This window comes from Choloepus didactylus, chromosome 12 (assembly GCF_015220235.1).
Source record: "Choloepus didactylus isolate mChoDid1 chromosome 12, mChoDid1.pri, whole genome shotgun sequence".
Classification (NCBI taxonomy): Eukaryota; Metazoa; Chordata; class Mammalia; order Pilosa; family Megalonychidae; genus Choloepus; species Choloepus didactylus.
This window is the reverse complement of record NC_051318.1, coordinates 94,289,976-94,308,579: the sequence shown is the minus strand read 5'-3', so window position 1 is coordinate 94,308,579 and position 18,604 is coordinate 94,289,976. Positions and strand designations below refer to the sequence as shown.

The 18,604-nt window shown below is 38.2% G+C and overlaps 1 protein-coding gene across 1 annotated transcript in view; it reads left to right on the top strand.

The window, feature by feature from the left end:
- Positions 1 to 18,604, top strand: part of GTF2F2 (general transcription factor IIF subunit 2) — a 229,870-nt gene that overhangs the window by 181,298 nt on the left and 29,968 nt on the right. The window contains exon 7 of the mRNA XM_037799715.1: positions 6,209 to 6,352. Coding sequence (XP_037655643.1) covers positions 6,209 to 6,352 — 144 coding nt within the window. The remainder of the gene's footprint in view (positions 1 to 6,208; positions 6,353 to 18,604) is intronic.

The following is an 18,604-nucleotide window of genomic DNA, read 5'->3' as shown; positions in this document are numbered from 1 at the left end:
ACACACTCAGCAGGACCTTCCCCCCAATACCCAACGTGGGTTTTTCCTTTAAAAAATGCTGCTCTCAGATAGAGGGCCGGAGCCATTTTTCCTTTCTTTCTTTTCTGATGGCTCCCACCTGCTTTCTTCTGCTTTCTTCCCCTAATAAACCTTAAATTCTCTACTTAAACCATGACTCGCGTTTGTGTGGATTCTTGAACAGCTCTGAACCTAACACCTCCCTTCCTTCCTTCCTTCCTTCCTTCCTTCCTTCCTTTTCTGGCAAGAGCGCTTGGTTAGAAAACTATAGTGAAATAGAAAAGCTTTACTAGAAAATTGATTGTTAGAGGAGAGAAAAATGATTATTACGTTAAATCTTGAGGGAAACTTCAGGAACTAAGAAAAAAATCATTTTCATGAATACTGTATTTCCTTCATTGTGGCAGTGAATTATGTTAGTTTTCAGAACTAAGGTTTTTTTTTTTTTTTAATTATATGTATAAATTTTGGATTTTGCTGATAAAAACAGATGCCCATGGGACTATGTTATGTAGGCTTTTCAGCAATATTTGTCCACAGTAGTTTATAGTATAAACATACTACATGCTTGTCCCGTTTGGCTTTGCACTCCAATTACTGACGAATGCTACAGAATTAATTAATTTTCTCCCAGGAGATAATGACATGCTGGGCAGAAATAGAAAGAGTTGGTGGGGGGGGGGGTGATCCTTGGATAAGGATTTAAAATGCAAAACCGTGATATTCAAAGCATGGTATTCATACCTACTTTAAAAGTTAAAAGCCTTCACAAACTGCCTTAACAAAGCAATCAAAGTATTTTGCAAACAATAGTCTAGAAATCTACAGATATTGTATTATAACATTTTAATCAGCAGTGGGTAGCATTTATCATTTTAGTCAGTGATTAAGGTTTTAGTAATGATAGTTGAACATCTCTCTATACCACATCCACAGTGAATTTTCAACATTTGGCTGCATTTCAGTATTGAATAATTTGTTTTCTATTGTGAAAGTAGAATTAATTGTATATCATGGCTTTTTTAATTGTGAAAATTTGTAACTGGAGATTATAAAGTGCTTCCTGAATGACATTTATTTCTGTGTTGTCAGTTATGCTGTGATCTCTGGTTGCTGGGGGCAGGATGAGATGGGCAATTAAAATCCACATACTATGCAAGCTGTTTCTCATCCAATATCCATCCTACCTAATATTTTATAGTAGCTGCTAACAAGTTAGATATCTGACCACTTTCTTTACAGTGTCCAGGCACCATTGGGAAACAAAATGCCCAAAGGGAAAAGAGCTAATAGGAGAAGAAATAAAATTATCTCAAAACTGCTGTCTTCTCCTAAATAGCTTAGTTCCTATCATTTGTAGTTTATTTGTAGAATTAACTTTATTTGTAGTACAAAGTTGTCAGTACAATATTAAGATTACCATTTCTTTACCGTTTTGTTTAAAAAAGAAAAGTTACCTCAAAGCCTTTAGTTTTACCCTAAGTATGAGCCTGGAAACCATTTAAATTCCTTTTTATTATTCCACAAACACTGGAATGAACCTGATACCTCAGAGCAGAGTTTGGTTTATGAGCCAGTCTTGGACATTACCAAAAAAGATTTAATTAATACTGCACATAAAAATCTTGTTTTAATAGTGTTTTCTATAAATAAATATAGGGGTAAAATTGTACTACTTAAATTTCTCTAATGAGGAATAGTATATCCATTTTTATTATTGTAGCTATTAGTTTCTATTCCTGGGTTTTTGGATTACACTTTTAAAAGTTTTTATTCACTAGTCAAAAGTAGAGCTAGGCTGCACTGCCCTAGGAATTGAGCCACAGGTAGATATGGTGAATATAGAAAGATGTACATACATGTCTAGTCTTTTTTCCCCCTAATTTAAGATAGGCAAGCACCAGTATTAAATGTAACATAATATAAACACAAGACAAACACTTGGAGATTGAAGAACATACAAGATTGTTGAAAACCGAGTGTTCCGGTTTGCTAATGCCACTGTTTTGCAAAACACCAGAAATTGATTGGCTTTTATAAAGGGAGTTTATTTGGTTACAAAGTTACAGTCTTAAGTCCATGAAGTGTCCAAGGTAAAGCATCAGTAATCTGGTACCTTCACAGAAGAATGGCCATTGGTGTCCATCCTCTGTTACATCAGAAGGCACATGGCTGGCGTCTGCTCCCAGGTGGCTTTTCAAAATGGCATTCTCCAAAATGTTGCTCTTGGGGCGTTTTGTCCTCTCTTAGCTGCAGCTCCTCTTCAAAATGTCACTCTCAGTTACTCTGAGTACCTTCTGTCTGTGAATTCCTTTATATGATTCCAGTGATCCAATTAACACTCACCCTGAATGGGTGGGGTAACACCTCCATGGAAATTATCCAATCAAATGTTTCACTCACAGCTGATTGAGTCACATCTCCATGGAAACACTCAATCAAAGAATTACAATCTAATCAACACTAATACCTCTGACTCCACAAGACTGCATTAAAGAACATGGGTTTTGGCGGGACATAATATATCCAAACCAGAACACCAAAGTAGAACTCAGTAGCTGTCTCACTGCTCACTGGCACTGTTTATCACAACCTGACCCTCAGTCTTACCAAGTACTGACTTTAAAGTTCCATTCTTTTTTATTCTGAAGCCTCACCTGTGACTCAGGCCCTCTTGGATCTGACACGTGGCTCTGAGATTGTGACAACTTAACGAACAGTAAAGAATTTTTCTTCCCCACTGCCTTATTGAGCATGTGCCTCTCGGAAGTGGGCCATCTTGCTTTGCCAGCAGATGTCTTTGTTTGAAAGCCTTTTTCCTACTGATCTTCCTGTCTTCTCCAGTCTTTTTACACGAGGAAAAGCTTGTGGGGGTTGGGGGGTAGCAGAGATACCATCACTTCTCTTTTTTCTAAATTTAAGAAGATAAACATCTTTCAGCATGAATTAAAGCTGGGGAGGTGGGGGAGGCAGACAGAAGATCCTGGCATCTCTGGCTACCTACAGAAAGTACAAAAGCCTGGCACTGATCTTTAGCTAGCCTAGAAGGTACACACTTCCTTTGCATTGTCTTCTTTGAAGAACAGTAGCCTTTGGCTAAATAAAGTCCCACGTCTCCCTCAGGCCTATGGGAAGGGTAGGCTTTCCCACCCCTCCTTAATCTATCATCTTCTATTTTCTAGATCTCAGTAAGTGATCAGATCTTATCCTGTACCTTACTAGAGTAAAAGGATTTCAATTTCTCCATTCCCTGGGTCCAGGCTCTTTCCTACTTTTTCACTAGCCTCCCTTCTAGATTGTCCAGTGTAGTCCAAAATATAAGCCAGTTCAAATGCCATGCCAACTTTACGACAGTGGAAGGTGATTTCAGGATGCAAACTAAATAAATCCAAGTATATACAGGGAAAGCACAAAAGATTTTAGTCATTGGTGATATTAAACCTGAAACAGCCAAAGACCTAGGAAGTGAAGTTCAAACTTTCCAAAAGGAGAAACACCAGAGGACTTTGCTGCTAAATAATAATAATAATAGGTTTTACTGAGCAAGAGCAAACATGCTTTTGGAGCAGGGCTAAGAAACAGCAACTGCTCAGGGGTTGGGGTTTGGGGCGCAGCTTATATGGATTATCTGGGACTTGGGCTGCCTTGGAACAGGGTAGGGCATGGTTAGGGATGGTTTCAAGCAGTGCGGACACAGCTAGCCAGTTCAGATACTGCAGAGTCAGGATGTTTGTCAGCAGGAGTGTCTTTGGAGATGGCTAGCCAGTTCAGATACCACAGAGGCAGGATGTTTGCCAGCAAATTTTTCTGTAATTAGCTTGAACTGATTCTTTCTGGGAGACTTGCAGTTGCTGTAGCTGCAGAAATGTCCTGGGCACTCAAGGGATATCACAGGCATGTCAAGCTGGAGCTACTTCATCAGATTCCCATTATTCCCTGGATAATGTGGGAGCTTGAGCAAATCAAGATGGTTAGTGTAGTCATTAACCATTCCGTTTTCAAGTAGGCAAACAAGGCTTAAAATATTGATTATTCCCTTAAGGCATTCCATCACATCATTCCCCTTTTTAATGCAAAGACCCTGAGCTTTAACTTCTGAGATTTTTCCTCCTCATCTGTCAGATTTTCTTTATCCACACTGAAGCCATCCTCTTAGTTCTATTATTCTTTTGACCCTAGAAAAAAAAATTCTTTCTTGAATGGACCTCAAGTCCACCCCATTTGATCTTGGCTATCTCCGCAGCCTCCTTCCTCACTTAGTTGGAGCAGACTTCACACTTCTGCCTTTGTCCTTAAATGTATTTTTCATCTGTTTTTCCCTCCTCCCCATATTGGGCAGAATTTCCGCCTTAGTCATAGGTTTCTCTGGTCTCTCCTCTCTGGGCTCACTTCCAACTCTTCTACTTACTCTGCTCCTCTCTGAGTCTTGTAGCTGCCCATCATGTTCTTTTTCACGCTCCTCCCACCCAGGAAATCTTGAGGCTGAATGGATTTCAATGCTCCCAAACTGTAGCAGTCTGTCATATGTTAGCTTTTTTTTCAGAAGCCTTATCTTGTCCTAAGTAGTTCTGGGTCTACTATTACTACATGCAAAATACTCAAGGCTCTCTCTGCTCATTTTAATACATAAGCCCTAAGAAAAGGATACCTTTTAAAAGAGAACACTGTCTTATTTGTCTTATATTTTAGTACAGTACCCAGTTCATAGAATATGCTTAATCTCCTGAAGAGGTGAATGAATTTTGAGTTTTATTCCCAAAGTGCACATATCAAAAAAATTAAAATGGTTGTTAGTCCTTTCACCTTGTCTAGCTCCTCATTTTATTTTTGTTGAAAGATGGATACTCAGTGCTGTCAGTTACCTTTTACCACTCATTTGGAAAGTCCCTGATTATAAGATGTATTTGTAATTTTGACATCAGCAGAAACTAAATCTTAACTTTTTGATAATGTCTGTATTTTTTTAAAATAGAGTAGGCCTAACTATATGAAGCTGGAATTTATGCAGTAACTTAGTTGTGAGTTTTGAAATGTACCTTATTATTTGTGTAGCTAGTTCCAAGACTGTAGTTATTGTGGTTGATGCATAGGAGATTGTTTTCTGGTAGGTTCCATTGAGACTGCTGATGCTTCATTGCCTGGGTCGGTGCTACTATTTATGTATTTTTCTCTAATAAATTCCTAATGCTTTATGAAAATTAAGTGTTTCTAAAACAAATACTTAACTGAAATGAGTGAATGTAATTTGCATGTTTTCAATAAAAAGGTTATTTTTTCTTTTTTTAAACAAATTAACAGTCCCAGGATGGTAATATAGGAGAGAACTTATACATTCTCTTAGCTTCACTGCCTCCCAAACTGGCATGCCTGGAGGTGTGCAGAACTACTGGATAAGCATAACGCATCTTCCTGCAGTATCATTTTCATTTGAAAGAGAGGCATTTTATTTTTGTGGTAAAAATAAAGATGAATTATACCGATGAATGTAGAGTTCACATGAATTTTTAAGATAAAGTGGGGATTTCAGAAAAATGGTTAGCTTGTATCTGATTCCTCAAGTATATATAAATTTACTCTTTTCTGTTAGTTAGCTTACTTCACCTTATAGGCAAAGAAACCAGCTCTGGGAGACCACACAAAGGATGAAAAGATCTTCCTCAGCTCTTTCCTTTTTGCTGACACTTCCTAAACTTTTCACTCCCAAAAGAACCCATTCTGTGATCTGCCTGCCCTTAGACCCCCTGTCATGGGACACCCCCCAAGTTTTGAAAGGTGTTACCTACAAAATTCTATCTATTAGATGAACTGTTTTACTGTGTTTCAGTTAATCAAAGGCAAAGGAACTGCAAATAAACGTTTTCTGATCAACACGAGCTAACCAGTAGCCACACTGAATTGATACAGTTTGGGCACAGAAAGCTTTAGGGGGGGCGTGGGGGACACATTACATAATACTTTGGGGAATAGTAAAAATGGTTCACAGATCAGCATTATTACCACCTAGAGGCCTTGGAGGCCTGAAGAGCCCGGGGCACAGAGGACTCCCAGGTGCTAAATCATGGCTCTTTAACCTGCAACCTGGAAACTTAAAACCTGGTATTTCATCACGGGATAACTGAAAGGAAAATGCCTGGTTTCAAAGTGCACATCTTGAATTAATGCCTTTATTTCTTTTGCTTTTTGCGCATAGATTGAATATGAAAGGAAAAAGAAAGAAGACGGAAAGCGAGCTCGAGCTGATAAACAGTATGTTTTGGATATGCTGTTTTCGGCTTTTGAGAAGCATCAGTATTATAATCTTAAGGACTTGGTGGACATCACAAAACAACCTGTGGTATGTATATATTCACATTGGTCATTTAAATATGCCCTCCTTCCATTAATATGTCTGTTCTGTGAGGATCTTCTTAAGGTCGGGTGTGAAAGAAAGTTTTTATACTCACGGCTCCTGGAGGCTCCTAAGAGATAGTTGCAGCACACTGCACAGGCCAATGGGGAGAACGTTTCAGGAGCCAGAGAAGAGCCTGTGGACCTGGGAACTGTGCCTTTTACAGATGAGAGGGGTGGGGTTTTAGCAGTTAGTTAGGTATATGACTGGGAGTGTTTATTTGTGTTTGATGCCCCCGTGGAACCGTACGAGGCTCTGGGCTGGTGCAGTAGGGGTATTGTGAGGTGCATGACCTGAGAGGGGCAGCTTGCAGGTTCCCTATCAGGAAAGGACATTAGTAGCCCATGGGTGTATGCAAAAGAGACCTGAGATGGGTGAGGCATCATTGGCCAAGCTTGGGTTCTTGATTTTGTTTCTCTTATTACAGTAAAGAAGTTAATGTCACCTATGCTAGATTTTATCCCAGCTCTCAGAAAAGATGTCTTAATGCAGCTCGTATTTTTGTAGCATCAACTTCATTATTTAGATTTCATCCACCTTTGATATCAGCAATTCCATATGAGGAAACAGTGGAATTATCCTCCTTTTGATTTATCCTTGACATTAAGTCTGCAGCCTTTAACTGTTTATATCATTTTTAGTCGTTCTTTTGTTCTCCTGTCTCCTCCAAAAAAGCTCATCTCCTTCCCTTTTATTTGAAAAACGTACCTCAGTAGAATCACATTCTTTTAAGAGTCCTGCTGGTCTGTCTTGGTGAGGGAGTTTATCCCTGGCTTGTGGGCTGTTCTCTGGGGATTTTTGTTTGAATGAGAATCTACCTAACATTATTAGCAGTAAGCCCTTTTAAACTTGAGCATACTGCCCTTTCAGTTTATGCTTGTTGAGATTGGGGCTGGGTTGGCCTAGTCTCCATTTTTTAAGGTAATATTGGGTAAGTTTTGTTAGAAAGTCTGTCTTTGTATCTCTGTTGTTGTTGCTGTTTTAATCTCTTCTCCAGACCTCTGTTCCTATTTGCTGATAATTTATATTTCTAATTCATTTAAACAGCTGGTAACAAAGGACCCAAATCCTTTCTCCAGCCTTTGAGTCACATTTCTTTCCATTTAATTTTCTCACACCTAATGTTATCAAAGTAGCATATTGAATTATAACAGCTTTACTTATAGGCTAAAAGAAATTAAATGGAAGCCCTTTTATTTTCTGTCCCTTTCCAGTTTCTTTTACCTTTTTTCCCACTTTGCCAGTATATTCAAGAATATGTAAATTTTAGCTGCTCCATTTATTTGATTCAGAATACATAGCAAGATAACCAAATTTGCAAACATTTAATATTGCCAAATGACTTATTTGTGTTTTCTGATTTATACAAAGCTTCAGGAAATGATTTATGAAACTTCAGTGTTGATTGTACAAGATGCCTACTTCCACACAGATTTCTTTTTACTGTTATATATCAGCATTTCACTTTTTCATTAAGAAATTAATTTAAATTTCAAAAGATCTAAATACTTTTTTTTTTACTAGAGAGGAGGAAAGTGCTCATGCTGCAGTATTATCAGCTCATCTTAATGACTTCAGTCCATTTGCCATCAAAGTCTTAAAAACAACATTCCAAGCTGGATTAAAAATTTGAAATAGAATAATTCATTAGCTAAGCTGTGCTGCTTCTCTTTTAATGAAGAAACTCTGAAATCAGACAAGATAGTCTTATGAAAAAACACACAAATATTAGATATGAGAAAAAAAGCACTTGTAGAGGAACATTCAGATGACACCAGGGAAAGCAATTTCTTTGCCGGAACATGGGACATGTTGTTTCTAACGTTTATACATTTTGCATCAAAGAAAAAGGATTCTTAGTATTTCTCCCGATTTTTATGTGGAAGTACTCAGTGAATCTCTTGTAATAAATAGTGTTCTTTAACTCATGATAAGTTGGTGGGCTTTAGGAGATCCATTAATGTCCTGAATACAGTATGTGCAGAAATGCGTGGATTTTTCTGAGGAGCAGATCCATAATTTTTACCAGATTCTCATAGAGGGCCAGGGATCTCAAAGACTTAACAATCACTGATCTAGAAACTAAATTGTTTTATAATAGGATAGCTTACTATTTTAGTTTTATTATTTCTAAAGACTAACTTGCCTCAGCAAGTTATTCTTATCCCTAAACACTCCATAGCCCACATGTGGTAGAAACTCATAAATATTTGCAAATAGATTTGAAAAAAGAGAAACAGTTGCATCTTCAGTATCCAAGGACTGCTATGTTTTCTTCAGATGGATTTTGACCATCACCTAGAGGAGAGCATAGAAGATGGTCAGCATGGGTTTAATAGTCTTCTCATTTACCTCCATGCTCTCTGGACATCCGTTCCTAAAATTGAGGGAGTTTGTGATCCCTTCCAGCTCTAAATCTATGATTCTCTCCCTCTCCTGTTTCATCTCCTCTCCGCCTCATTTAAACTGAGTTAGCAAAGCCCGTTGACCTAAAAACAAATGGCCAAAGTCCAACTCTCCTCTGTGTAGACAACTCTCCCCTTTAAAAGGTTCACAGGGCATAAGTGGGTCTGAACATTTGGCCATCAGTATGTCCTTAGTAATTTCATTTTAGTCTGAGCAGTACCCAAGAGACTGAAGGAATCCTAGCTTGAAGATCAGTGATCTAGAAAAGGGGGCTTCCTGGCATAATGGAAAGAACACTGGATTTGGAATAATGGGACCTCAATTCTAGGCCCAGCCATGCCCCTTAGCCTAATAGTCCTGTATAAAATACTTAAAAACTATGTGGTTAATGTTTAATATTAATATACAATATACTAATATACTATATATATATTAGTATATATAATATACTAATATACTATATAGTTAATGTTTAATATCCTTAATATATTGGCATATGTCTTATTAAACTTACCAATATGTTCAAATTATAGTATACTATGTAAATATGTTTAAAATAATACCTAAGTTTGCAGTATCCTTGGGATGATTAAATAAAGTAATATCTGTGAAAATTCCTTGTCAACTGCAAAGTATTTTTCTAATATTTATTATTAGCATTATTATTAAATTTTTGAACCTGTGTAAAAGGGAAGAAAAGAGATCTTATTCATATCGATCGTGTAATAAATGCATTTAATGACATTCTTCTGTGATAGCCTTTCATCTTCTGATTCCTCCCAGTGCTGCCTTGATAACAAATTTTTAATCATGGAGCATATCACTTAACCCATTCTCTTTGCTATTAGCATTACTGTATCTTTAAGTTACCATCTGCTTTCTGACCTTTAGAATGTCATTTTTAACATATTCTGAATGAATCAAAAGTATTTTCTTGTTGTTTTTGACGTTTTTCCCTTTCTGCATTAATTCTTCTTTCTAAAAACCTTCACTTTTACAAGAAAATCATTGATTAGAAAAAGTGATCCTTAAGGCCAATCTCTTTCCTTCACCACTGTGTGACATGCATAAGCAGTCAGAAAGAGTTCAAGTTACTCATCAAAGTCAATGCCACTTTGAAAAGGCCAAGCTCTGGTAATAACTGATATAAAAGCATTAACATGGTATCCATTTAAAGAGGTGTTTTTATATGGTTTAATTTTAGGCTTTTTTTTTTCCTCCCTCTAAATAAATATCAGAGAAAGCCTATTATTTCTCCCTTGGTACTCTTTCATCTTTCATCAAGAATGTGTTATGTCTAGTCCTTCTTCATATTTTGTTATATCTGTAAATAGAAGCATATATAGCAAACCATTAGAAACTTCTAGTGCTAATTGCTCCCTTTGAAACACCAAGCTGCCAAGACCAGTTTGAGCCCTCTCTAAAACACTGTTCTCTGACATAGCACCCGTTTACTAGTGTTCCTGTAACCATACAGTTCAGTAAGACTGTTATTGAAAATCACTTCTGATTATAACTGAGCTTGTTAATTTCTTTGTGCTCTATCTACCCAATTTCAGGTCAGAATCAGAGAAATTAAGGTATTGTCTTTAATTATTGATGATCCCTTCTAAATCAGTGGTTCCCCATTATGTCAATCCAGTAGGCCATTTTTTAATTCAGAATATGTAATTGAAAATTTTGTGTTTTTATTAAATTAGGTTCAAGTCAACAGTAGGAATTAGGCACAGATTCACATGGCTTTGATTTTTGAAGCAGTTTTTGCCTATACTTCAAGTTCTCCAGCTCTAATGCCTAACAGGCAATAGGCTTTCCATAAACAAAGCTGACCCACTGCTGTATCTGCAATAAGGTGGTGTTAATCCAAACCCTCAGCGTTTGGTTCCAGACAGAACTAAGTAAGTGCCAGGATAAAAGTAATTTAAACAAAATTTGGAATCAATAATACATAAGATAGGTTCTTTTAAAAGGATAAAATGGCTAGAGAACTTGAGAAACTGAGCATTTCTCCTGTCAAAAAATAAAATATATTTACAGGTATATGCTAAGATAGGTCTGTGAATTGGTTGGCACTCTCAGGTGAAAGGAACAGGCACTCAACTCAAACAAAAATATAATTGGTTCATGTACCTGAGAAGTTCAGGAATGCATATAGTTTTATGTGTGGCTGGATTCAGCTGCTGAAATTATTTAATCAGAACTGTCACTCCCCATCTCTCCACATCTCTTCTCATCTGTCCCTCTTTCTTGTGTGCTGTCTTTTTGCTTAGGCAGATTCTTGCCAGCTGGAAGCCAAAATGGCTCCTAAAGCACCTCACAGCTGGCAACTCCTAAGAAAAAAGAGATAACATCTGTCCTAATCATTCCCAAAAAAGCCGAGGGGATGGGGTACTCTAGTAAGCTGGGACCCACTGCCTCTCCCAGTCTGGTGGGGGCATGGCAGGGCCATGAGCAGTGAGTGGTAGTTCCTGAAAGAGATAAACGCAGACTGTGCTGTGCACAGCACATCAGGTGTTCACAGTGGTCCGCTTCTAGAGGGCCCTCAGTTACATGCTCCTTAGCACACTGACGGCCCCTTTTGTGACACTCAGCACACTTATGCTTATGGGTGTTTCATATCTGAACTTGCAACTAGAACTACACTATTCCAGTGTGATAACATATGGCTGACTGAATTTAAATTGAAATTAATTAAAAGTAAATAAAGTTAGAAAGTCAGTTCCTCAGATGCACTAGCCACGTTCAAGTGTCCAGTAGCCCCATGTGGCTAATGGTGACTGTATTAGAGGAGATATAAAGTATAAATTACATATGGCACTGAAACTTCTAGACTGGAAAATCACTGTGAGAGCAGGTACTCCATTTTGTTCATTTCTGTTTCTAACCCTTAGCTAGTAACTGGCACATAATAAGCACTCAAATATTTATTGAGTGAATGAATAAGTGGTGAGACAGCTAGGATCGGTTGTGAGTTTGAAATGGCTTTTTTTGCTTCTATCTAGCACAAAAATTAAAACTTCATTTGTGTTCAGAAAAGTGCTGTTTCAGGTACTATGTAAGATAGTATGGAAGTGCAGTCATTAAAGCAAGCCCAAATGAATCCTTCCTTTCTTATCGTTCTTTTCATTGTACCAACATGTCTTAATATTTTCCATTTTAAAAAAAAGTCCTTTTTCCTACATCTCTCCTCATTTTTCTGCTCCTCTTAGAGTCATCTGATTTCTTCCACGCTTCCCATTTCTGGTTAAGTAAGGCTTTGTCTGCCGTCACTCCACTGAAACTGCTCCTGTTTCTTTGATTCTTTGACATATTTAATCACTCTACTCCTTGAAATACTTTACTCACTTGGCATAAATAAAGATACCACTTCCCTCCCTGGCTTTCTCTTCCCTCACTGGCTCTTTCTTTTCTACCTGGCTCCCAAATGTTAGCCTGTCCGAGGATTCTGTCCTGAGACCCCTTCTCTGTCACACAGCAACCTGGCCTTAAATGGCATCTGCGTGCCAGTGCCTTCCAGATTGTTGGCTCCAGCACTGTCTTCTCCCATGAGCTCCAAACTCATGCCTCCAAAACCTTGTCTTCTCCATTTAGAAGCCTAATCGAAGGGCAGCCCACAGATCCCATAAATTCATTACCAGGGTTAAGTGAGAAAATGAATGGAAAGCACTTCACACATTGCCTGGCACCGAGTTAGCACCTACTGAGTGTTCCATCATTTTCATCATCATCTCAAATGTAATGTGTTCAAAACAGAACTCGTCATTTCTAACCCCCACTCCGGCCTCCCCCAGGCTTCCCCATTTCAGGAAGTGATGCCGCCATTCCCCAGGTGGCCCAGGCAAGAAACCTGCCTTCCTATTTCTCCTTCATGGTGCACATTACAAACTATGGTACAGATATGGATATGACTCTAGATCTTACAGATAGAAGGAATCTGAGAGATTATCTGGTCCAGTTTTCTACTTTATACACCAGAGAAGGGAGTTGGCTGGCCGATTGAACCCAGTTCTCCTGACATCTTTCTTGAGAATACCTCCTACCCCATTGCCTCCTCTGTATTCCAACATGACTAAATCTGTGTACAACAAGGGAAATACTTTTCAAACAATAGGAGCCCCCTTTTAATGAAAAAAAAAAATTAATTTCTCTCTGACAGACTGATTTCTAATTTCTATATTATTAATAGCCATCATCATGAATAGCCATCTACATCTCTGGCATGTAGAGAATAAGATTTAACTTTTATCCTAGTTCATTCAGTTCCTAATCCAAAAGTAAAAATAGGTATTTTTAATATTTGTAGCTCACTCCCAGATTTACTACTTATTAATTGTTGGTTTTCTACCAACGCTTTACTTAATTCCTTCTCTCATCTTTTTTTAAAAGCTGTATCATTTTCTTTCTGTTCACATATTCCTTTTTAGTTCTGTCTTCACTTTCTCTTATAACTGGAAAGTTTTTGAATGGTACTACTAATACTAAAAAGAACCAATTTCTCAGCAGAGGATATTAATTAATTATAGCCCTTTGGGGCTGTCTGTTTTAAAAAATAATTATTTGCTAACTTAAGAAATCAAGCCTTAATTAAAAGTCTTAGCATATGGAATGTTATGCTCAAATAAATTATTAACTATGTTGGATATAAGTGGGCAAAATTTTAAACACATTTTTGAAATTTTAATACCTTCCTTATTAATAGAAGGTTGTAATAACTAATAGATCTGCTGCCATGCTTAAGGGACTATAACTTTTTCCTCAGTGAGGTAAAATTTGGGATGAACTTAGTCATAACCAGTTGAGTTGAGATTTTACATAAGAAACTGTACAGGAAAGAGCTGTAACTGAAATAGCATTCTGTTAACAAAATTAGACATTTATTTGTACCCAAAATTTCCACAGAATTTTCAATTAAGCTATAGGTTACAAAATTTATATTTAATCCCAAAAATAGCATTACCAATAAAATCTCCTTCCCCATCCTTCCAGTCCCATTTGAATTTAAAGGGTTTTTAAACTTATTATTGCCTTTTCCTGATTTCTTCAATTTGCCCCTGAGCAAGCTGGAAGGGCTTGTTTTTAGGCTTGCCATCCCTATGGAAATAATCTCAAAAAAGAAATCATTTTCTTTGCACTGGTATCTGCATTAGAGCAGACATTACTCCATGGATTTGGATAAGAGTTCAGAGCCTCCCTTTTCTCTGTCTCAATGAGTAAATTAAGCGGGAAAATTAGACCAGTGGCAGAAAACCCTGTAGTGCCAGCACTGGCCTTCTCCAGTTCTGTATTGCAGCATGATAACACCATTCCTTCTTTCTAGAATGTCCCAAGACAGATAATTTTAATTCCATCCTACTTTCTAGTACATATGGGCTGATATGTCTGTATCAGCTAGCCACTGTTTATTGGAAGTGTTACTTTACCAATTATAAATTGGTAATAAAAAAATTTTTTTAAGGTCTTGTGGTAATGAGCTTGAGAGGTATTATTTGGCTGAAACGTAAAGACATCCAGTATTTTCTTTGGTTTGGTTTTCAATTTAAAACCTTTATTTTCAGTACATGTATCCTTTAGGTGTACAGATGAACAGATCTTAATATATTCACCGAGTCGTGCAGACATAACCACAAGCAATTTTAGAACATTTCACTACCCCAAAAAGAAAACCTGTACCCATTAGCAGTCTCGTCCCATTTCCTCTCCCCTCTCATCCTCTGCTTTCTGCCCTAGGCCACCACTGATCTGCTTTCTGTCTCTCTAGATTAGCCCAGACTGGACACTTCATAGAAATGGAACCATGTAATAAGTGGTCTCTTGTGTCTGGCTTCTTTCACTTAAGCACAATGTTTTCAAGGTTCATCCATGTTGTAGCAGGTGTTGGTACTTTGTTCCTTTTTTCTCACCACATGGTATTCTTTTGTATGGAGGTACCATATTTTATTTATTTCTTTGTCAGTTGATGGACATCTGGGTTGTTTCCGTTTGGGAGCTATTATTAATAAAGTTGCTGTGAGGATTCATGTACAAGCTTTTATGTGAACATATATTTCCGTTTCACTTGGAAGTGAATTGCTAGGTCATCTGCTATGTCTGTGTGGAACCTGTTTGAGTATCTGCCAGACTGTCATCATTCTTTTTGAAGCCTTAAACAGCAAAAAGTTTTATCTACTGTTGCCCTGTAGTAAATTTATCCTCTTTCCATATATTTTAAGGGTCAATACTGCTTCTTCATTGGGACTGCTAGCTAATTTATTGAAAATTCTGTTGGTAAAATCCACACCCATTTAATTTCCAATAATATCTTCAAGTAGACTAATAATAACTTTGCCAATTGATATTTCTTATTTTTTGTAAACTGTAGCTTTTGTAAAACTATACCTCAGACCAAATACAGTAGTATATAGTTGCCATGGTTCTGAATGCAGAAATTCATATTGTAAATTGCAGAAGGAATCTTATTAATTTCGTCTTTAAGTTTTCAGTATCTCTCATTGCTTGCATTTTCCTAATTAACAGTTTCAAAATTAACTGTATTTTTCCCAGTTGGAAATGATTATATCTCAGCCTTGTAATACCTTGCAATATTTCAAGATTTTGTTCAATATACAAATAAATTAATAGTTTTAAAAGCCTGACTTTTAAAAATGGCTTTAATTATAAATGTTTGGCCCAAAGGAAGTAAAGTTTGTTTTTCTGAAAAAGTCAAACATGTGAAGCATCTTCCAGACAGATGAAGTGTTACTAAAGCAAGGTAATTTACCAGCACACAAATATTAATGAAATAATAACCTGCCTTTTCAGAATTTGGATCAAGTGATAGAGGGCAGGAGCAGGGTTTGTGCCTTGACCGTTTCATTATCCATTTGTCTGCTTCTTAGAGTTTTACAAAAGGAAGAATACAGCCAGTGGGACCCTGAGATGAAGATGGGGGTGGGAGGTGAGTAGGGAGTTGGGCAGGGTCCAGTGGGAAAGAGGCTGTGAGGCCGAAAGAAGGAAAGAGGAGAGAATTGCAGAGATGGTCCACGTCCCAGGGAAGTCCCCAACGTCACCTTCCCTCTCTTGTTCACAGTTTTTTTCCGTCTGAGGGCATGGAAACATCTGTTGCCTTTGTTCACAGCTCATGCCTAATGTGTAGTTTGTTTTGTAATGAAAGCATTTTGTGTCCCGGGTCCACTAACAGTAAGTCCTCTCTTCTCCTGACTGTCTTTTAAAGGAGTCACAGTCAAACGAAAATCATGTAAAGATGAAGCGATGCTTGGAAACTATCGCAGAGCTGATAATGTTGTTTTTGCCATTGGATCACTTCTATAAAAAGCATGTAGTGCATTTCCTCTCGGTGGCTGCATTAATCAGTGCCATCTTTGGTGTAGATTTGCATATTGCATATTCATTCTAACTTTTTGAGGAAGATCCTATAACTAGAAACCTATTAGGGTCATATTATTAGTTTACCTAAAATATCCGTACTTGCTGTTCACCTCTCCATCAAAGGTATGTTCTTTTGATCAACCTCTGGGAATTTAGGTGTAGTTGATTCGTTATGTATGTAATGGTTGACAAAGTGCCTAGATGCTTTGCAAATAAGTCCTCCATTTGGTTGGCAGAGCAGTAGAGGAAAGGATGATTATGAGAAATGGCAGGGGGCGGAAGGAAAGAAGAGAGAAAAATGAAGTCTAAAATAGTAGGCTCTTGTGCCTTGTGACTCTCCATGGGTTTATCTCAGTCTTAGGGAAGAATTAAGAAGTTGAGTTGTGGGTTTCTGGCTTTTGGGCCACCACAATTGTATTTTGACCCACAGATGCAAACTGCATCCTAATCATTTGACTAGTTTGGCCAGTTATGTGCTTTGCCTTTTCCTTCCAAGGAAGCTGTGATATTCTATCCCTTTTTTCTCCACATCCAGTCTTGCTGTAAATACCCTCCCACACATCCCTTTGATGAATTGCTGGACCGGAGCCAGTTTATTATTTCAGACCTTGTGCTACAGTGTTGCACATAGTCTATAATGAGAAATCTCCCTAATCCTATGTGAGAATGGTGGTCTCCACTCAGTTCTAGAGTGCTTGGTTCAAAATACAGGTGGTCAGGCAATCAAAGTATAGATTCAGTAAGAGGAGAGCTAGTCTCTCTTACTCTCTGCACAGAATTAGTTTTCAGTTCAAATTATTAAATATACCTCCCTTGAGTCCTGTAAGGATGAAGACTGACTTCAGTCTTTTTACCTACTCTGCCTGGCACCTGGTAGGTCCTACAGAAAATATCTCAGTGAATGAATGAATATGAAAAGAAAAATGAGATAAACAATTAATCTTCAATCCTGTTAGAACCTTAAAATCTACCCCCTCAATTTGGCTTTGTCTCCAGTATTTTAGCAGTGTAATGCAGATTTTAGTAGTAAGGTCATTCAAATTCAGATAGTACAATTTAGTCTGTAAAATTTTATTTCTCAAACTAAGTCATTATCAAGTCTAGCTAACCAGAGCCTGTGTCTAAAAATGAAAAGAATGCGAGTTAGCATAGTTTATTCTCGTGGACTGTGTAAATGATCTCCTCTCGGCCCCTTACCTTCCCCCCACCCCTCTCCCACCACCACCACGGGTCCTCTTAGCTCCCTTGTCTGCTCTTACCCGCATCCTGTTCATTCAGTAGAAGTGTACTGAGACCCTGTGATCAGCCAGGCAACCCTGTAATTGTTCTGTCATTTAGGAACACATGGCTTAATGGGGGAGACAGACAGTATAATAAGGTGTTTTAGTTTGCTAATGCTGCGGAATGCAAAACACCAGAGATGGATTGGCTTTTATAAAAGGGGGGTTTATTTGGCTATACAGTTACAGTCTTAAGGCCATAAAGTATCCAAAGTAATACATCAGTAATCGGGTACCTTCACTGGAGGATGGCCAATGGCGTCCGGAAAACCTCTGTTAGCTGGGAAGGCACGTGGCTGGTGTCTGCTCCAAAGTTCTGGTTTCAAAATGGCTTTCTCCCAGGACATTCCTCTCTAGCAAGCTTGCTCTTCTTCAAAACGTCACTCACAGCTGCACTCCATCCAGTCTCTTTGAGTCAGCATGTTTTATATGGCTCCACTGATCAAGGCCCACCCTGAATGGGTGGAGTCACACCTCCATGGGAGTATCCCACCAAAGTCACCACCCACAGCTGGGTGGGACAATTCCAAGCAAATCTAACCAGCACCAAAACGTCTGTCCCACAAGACCACAAAGATAATGGCATTTGGGGGACACAATACATTCAAACTGGCACATTCCACCCCCTGGACCCCAAAATGACATTATCTTTCCAAATACAAAATACATTCATTTCATCACAATATCACAAAAACTTAAACCATTTCAGTAACAAAAGTTAAGTACAAAATCCCATCAAAATCAAATATAGGCGTGGTCAGTCCTAAGGCATACTTCTTTCTTTAGCTGTGGATCTGTGAACTTAGAACAAGTTACGTGCTTCCAGTATACAAAGGAGAGACATTCATAGGATAAACATTTCCATTGCCATAAGGAGAAACAGTAAGGAAAACAGGGTTAACAGGAGCAAAACAGTTCCTAAAACCCACAGGACAAAGTCCATTAGATTTCAAAGTCCAAGAGTCATTTACAGAACGACGTTGCTTCCTTGGGGCTTGAGAGAGCGGGAGTCTAACCCTTCCTAAGGGCCTTTCTGGCAGCCCTTTCCTCTCCAAACGCTTAGGTGAGTACTCCAACATTTCCACACATTGGGGAGACCACCTTCTCGGCCCCACCCTCCTCAAACATCGGGGCAGCTCCCGGATTC